Source organism: Carlito syrichta, unplaced genomic scaffold (assembly GCF_000164805.1).
Source record: "Carlito syrichta isolate Samal-C Ts95f unplaced genomic scaffold, Tarsius_syrichta-2.0.1 Scaffold303197, whole genome shotgun sequence".
Lineage (NCBI taxonomy): Eukaryota > Metazoa > Chordata > Mammalia > Primates > Tarsiidae > Carlito > Carlito syrichta.
Genome location: NW_007247293.1, coordinates 582,485 through 588,253, shown reverse-complemented (window position 1 = coordinate 588,253; position 5,769 = coordinate 582,485). Strand labels below are relative to the sequence as shown.

General features: G+C 39.7%; 1 protein-coding gene across 1 annotated transcript in view; it reads left to right on the top strand.

Annotated features, from left to right (window-relative positions):
* Positions 1-5,769, top strand: part of CADM1 (cell adhesion molecule 1) — an 88,547-nt gene that overhangs the window by 66,531 nt on the left and 16,247 nt on the right. The window contains exon 11 of the mRNA XM_021712348.1: positions 3,749-3,802. Within this exon, the coding sequence (XP_021568023.1) occupies positions 3,749-3,802 (54 nt within the window). The remainder of the gene's footprint in view (positions 1-3,748; positions 3,803-5,769) is intronic.

Here is a 5,769-nt window from a genome sequence, read left to right as displayed (position 1 = left end):
CTCTCCCCCTCCCTCCCTCTCCTCCACCTGTATCCCATCCCCCTCTCCCTTCCCCCACCCCCATTTTATTTTCAAGTCTACCTGCCCTCTTGCTTTTTCTACCTCCAAATACAGTAGAGACTGATGATCTCATGAATTTTCATGTCCCAAATGAGTTTTTAAATAGTTCTTAATTCAGTATGTAATTGTGGTAAGACTCAAACTGGGAGCCCCTCTGAAGACTCATTTTTCCTTTTCAGTTTTGGTTTCCAAATGTCTGGCCTGTGCTAAATACATGCTCATGCCCTGAGACCGCTGACCTTAGGGACCTGCCCCCATGGATTTCCCTTTTCATTGATAAGTAGTGCAAGCCATGATCAAATTTTAAGAGCACAGGAGATTTTCTCATCTTCCTTTATCTTCAGTTGTGGGGAAACTCCTAAGCCCATTTTAAAGAACAATAGCCAGCAGTGCGCATTACTACAACCGCTATGTCCACCATCTGTGTATGTACCTCTATGTACATCTCTCTGTATGAGCACATAACAATGGCATTCAAGGGCTGTCATTCAGTCACGGGACTCTGCAGACATTGTATGTTCCACACAAGAGCAAAGCTAAAGAGGTTTGCGAATGGCTGCAGGACCTGAAGATTGTGTTTCAGCCTTGATATGCAGTTTGGAAACAATGTGCTACTATCTCACGGCGTGAACCAAATTTCTGCTCATGGGAAGAAGGGAAAAACTCTCCACAAAAGCTGACAAAGCAGGAAGAACAGGATGACTGAGTTTTTAGATTAAAACTACCTGGGGCGTCTGAACTCTTAAGGCTGGTGGTGGAAGTAACAGTTTCCATAACATGGCCAAGTGATCAGATGTATGCTGCTTAGGTAAGAGAGAGACCATCGCCTACTTTGTTTTTCATAACGGGAATGGTGCTAGGGCCAGTGGGCTAAGTTTTTGTTTTCTAGAGGTTTTATTTGATCATTATGTTTTCAAATTTTCTGAAAAAAAAAATGATACCCTGATGAACTGAACCCATAAGTGTTTAAATTGTACTTTATATTTGTTTGCCTATCTCTAGAATTTCTTATTATTTCTAATTTTTTTGAGGTTTTTCTTACCCTGTTTTAAAATCGCCACATCATACCACTTTTAGAAGCCAGCAATTTCTGTGGAAGAGGACTCACAACTGCAAAAACACCGTCTGGGAAGTTGTAGGGTGTGTTAACAGCACATCACAGCACCACAAAGAAGCAAAATACACGTCTCTGCAGAAGTGATGACTATCGTGTCTATATTAAATTATCATGTTTGCACCTTAGGACTTTATTAATTGCTCAAAAAAATCCCATATGGACAAAAAGTCAACTTCCTTTGTTTAACAAAGTTTAAAGAAACTTGTTGGATACATTTTAGTTAGAAGTGACTAGAAAGGGCTTTAATGGTTGATATGAAAATTTAAAGAGAAGACCCAAGAAGTAATTTCCCACTTATTGTCAAATTGTGAAGTTTCCTTTTGAAGAATGTTCTCTGCTTCATAAAACTTCATCTTTGTCTTTTTCTTGGAACAAATGAAAAGTGTATAATTTTAAATGAAAAAGAAAATACCTAAGCCAAATTTAGGAGGTAAATTTTGCTTGCCCTCACTTGTGTACCCAGTGCTTCAGTAAACTCTTCCTAATTATATTTATTCAGAAATTATCCAACTATAACAGAGCACCATAGATTCATACAATACAATAGTACTACAAAAACAAATTTAATGCCGCTAGCCTAAATGGCTTCCTGCCTTAGAACGTAATCTGAGCAGCAGATTCCAGATGATTTTGTATATTTTAAAGTTTATGCCATTAAAAATGACAGTTTCAGCTTTAATGAGGTATATATCAACTGTCTGTTGCTTTTTAATGGAAAACTTTGCATATCAATGATATTTCGTAAACATATTTGTCTTTATTTTTAAAAATTAGCTTTCTAATGCCCTCCCCAAGGAAATAAGCCTTCAGCAGTAAAGCTGCCTGCTTGAAACATCCTTGTTTAATATGGTTCAGTGGGCACCAAGCACGTATGTAGGATGCTTTGATATTCATTGGGCCACGTAGAAGTGAGGGATTAGTCTTCTGAGAACTGCAAATTCATAATTAACTACAGAGAAGTGCTTTATGTTGCCAATTTATAACAGTTATTCAAATAATTGTATTCATCAGTCTTTATACAATGGATGAAGCCAATTAGAAATAGGAACACTGTCAGCCAATCAGATTTCAGAACAAATGGATAGCATCCCTACTCGGTTGCTTCTGTACTTTACTGCATTACTAACTGCTTTCCCTTCAGTTGCCTGCATCCATCGTTTGGGAACACCTGTGGAGTCGAAATATTCCCTTTGTGATGGGCACCTGCCCTTGAGTATTGGTCATAATGGAAACTCTTCTTTCTCAAGGGCTGATGATGTGATAGCCTCCTTTCATAGAATCACCCAGTCAGTATTCATTCGGCTTCTTTATAGAGCAACTTATAAAATACAAGCTTCAGTGATCATTTACACATGATTGTCTTGGTTCATCTGGGTTTTTAAAAATAGTGCGATCAGTTTGACATTACTTGTTTCCAGAGCATTCGGTTTGGCTACTTTTATGCTCTGGTTCAGCCTTACTCCCAAATCATTAATTCAGCAAATGCTTACTGAGGATATACTTTGTGCTTGATATAGGAGAAGGGAAAGACATAAAAATAAACAAGTCTTGCCTCTCCCTCCAGAAACCTTGAAATTTAATAAGTCCACAGACATCTTCAAAAGTGACACATTTCATTAGAGAAGTATAAGCAAACGGTTGTGCGAATCAGAGAACCTGGGCAGTCACCCTGGACTTTGAGCAGGACAGCAAAAACAAGTCAAGGCCTCCTTGACTGTCCAGCATTGCATGTTGTTGGATAAACTTCAAGGATCAGCCCACAACTAAAAGCACGAGGAAATGGAAACCGTCTCCTACCCGAACCTCCCAGATTGTTGTTTAACTTCATCTTCACCCCTTTTAATTCAGATCAGAGTTAGCTGAGAACCAACGCAACTGGCCAACATCAGGTTGACTTGGACGTAAGCACATCAGGTCCCCACTTGATTGCCTCCTGACCTAACTGCTTTTTCAGCTTTGAGGGTTTTATTTTTCAGGAATGTTATTGATTTATAAAATTTCCTTTTAAAAAAAATCTCATTTTGCGAATCAGATTTTCCGAAGAAGGCATAACCTGCAATCTGCAGTTAGCAGATGCTGTACCATTTTGAAATATGTGATCCAAGAGCGTCATAAATTGATAATGAACTGTGTTTGCCAGTATTGGCAACGGATTTCAATTTACAGTAAAATGTGAAATAAAACGTACATACATCAGTATGTAACATCTAAATACATTTGTATTTGAGAGATATATCAGAGCATCGACAACTAACAATCAGGCTTTATTGATTTTTTTTTTTCCTTTTGCATGCTGGTATGAATGAGTGATTTTAAGCATTCATCTTCATGTTTCATGTGCTTTGAACAGTGGAGACTGAGGAATCTTTCTGCCTCGATTGTGTATTAATGACAAAATTACATAATTGAAGAAACATACTTATGGATTAATACATTCAAGCTATCCGAAAAAAGAGAGAGATAGCAAGAGATTTGGCTCATGTTTTTTAAGAAATTCATCCTCAGTTCTTAAGTGTTTTGTTTATGTCCCTCGAGGAATGAAAAGAAAAACGATTTGTTTTTACTTGTAAGGCCTTACTCAGTTGCCCAATTCCGCAGAAGAACTGGACAGTGAGGACCTCTCAGGTAAGGGCTAGTCATTAGGTAAGGCACTGCAGTGTCCAACCTGTGGGTTCTCTGTCCACTTCTACAAAGTGGCCATTTGGTGTGCTGAGCAATCAGTTAGCAAGTGTGGATTTTGTGACTAACAAAAAACAAATTTTTATCAATAATTTCTTCCTCCCCACTCACCCACCCACCTCTCTTCCCCGTGGTAGTGATAGTTATATTTCAGACTGGGGCCAATGCTATTAAAGTAGTAGAGGTCAAGATACCTTTGGGATTGTACTTAAAGTCACTCTGTGCTCAGTGGTTTAAAATAATGTTTAAGTTCTAGACATATAAAGTGTCAGGAGAAATTTTGTTACATTACAAAGCAGTTTAAGGATGTTGGATTATGTGACAAGATCTTTAAAAACAAACAAACAAACAAACAAACAAACAAACAACTCCTACTGACTGCCTACATCTGTGGAATAGATTAGAAAAGCCATGCTAGAGTAATCTTAGAAGGGGGGGCAGGGCAAGGGGGGAGCAATTGTTTTGTCACACACCATGATGTAAACTAATTATCCACCTCAGACCTTTTTCACAGCACACCGAGCTCTTGCAAAAGTAGGTTTCATGCTTGATTCCAGGATTTAGGTGTTACTAATCCAGAATAAGAAGCATATCCTAAAAGCGGGGGAGGGAGGAGATTTAAAGTGGTCAAAGCTAAACAATTATATGAGCTCCCATGATGTCGTGGGGCTTCACTGCTAACCAATCACAGCTCCGTAAACATTTCCATCAGTCAATAAATCAGTAAGCAAGGCCCCTTTCTTGTCATTGCAAAGGAGAAACTAAGACCTTTTGGATAAGAAGTTTCCATATTGGCTCTGACTGAAGAGTTTCCACTGAAGCTTCCTTGAATAGTTGGTTGTTAAGGTACAGTCCTTAACTTCAAGTCTTACCCAGTGAGAAAATAAGATAGTACTGCCCAATCGGGCTGGGCACAGTGGCTCGTGCCTGTAATCCCAGCACTTTGTGGGAGGCCAAGTGGGAGGATTGTTTGAGTTGAGGAGTTCGAGACTATCCCAGGCAACATAGCAAAACCTCGTCCCTGCAAAAAAATTAAAAATAATAATAAGCCGGGTGTGACGGTACACGCCTATAGTCCCAACTACTCAGGAGGCTGAGACAGGAGGATTGCCTGAGACCAGGAGGCTGGATGGCTGTGACTGTGATTGCACCACTACACCCCAGCCTGGGCAACAGAATGAGATTCTGATTCCAAAAAAAAAAAAAAAAGATAGAACCACCACGTTTTCCAATGCAATAGATTTATTGCATTGCAATATGTGCTTCTGTCAAACCTCAAGGATACCTTCACCTTTCTGCTATGTAGCATCCCAGTTTAAGTTTCACTTAAAGGATTCTTCTACAGAGTGGACACTCCAGGAGGCCATGTTGGTTTTGTTCCCTGCTGTACACCTGTAAGCGCCCAATTGATACTTGCTAGATGAATGAATTAATCCCCAAATCCCAATGAATTTAGATAAATAAATAGAAAATTCAGAAGATAGCCCTCCCATCAAGAGAGTGTCTTATTTTTGCCTCTCACGAGTGGTGTATTTAGAGAAGTTGCAAGAACATTAGCCAGATTTTCTTTTAAAACAAGAGTGGCTAAGTCCTTCTCCCTCCTTTAAAATGTGATGCTGGAAAGTGAGCAGTTTCTGCTTGCATTTCTGATGGAGGTTCTGAGACAGACCCTAAATAAAACAACTCTCTGAAATGGTGGTCCCAGCAATTGAATCTTCTCAAGGATCCTAAGAAAACTCATGGGTCATGTTGGCCCTGCTCCCTCTTGGTATACTAACCAGACAGAGATCACTCAGATATGCAAAAGTAACTTTTCTCAGCCGGGCTCGGTGGCTCAGCCTGTAATCCCGCGCCTTTGGGAGGCTGAGGTAAGTGGATTGCCTGAGCCCGCGGGTTCGAGACCCGCCTGGGCA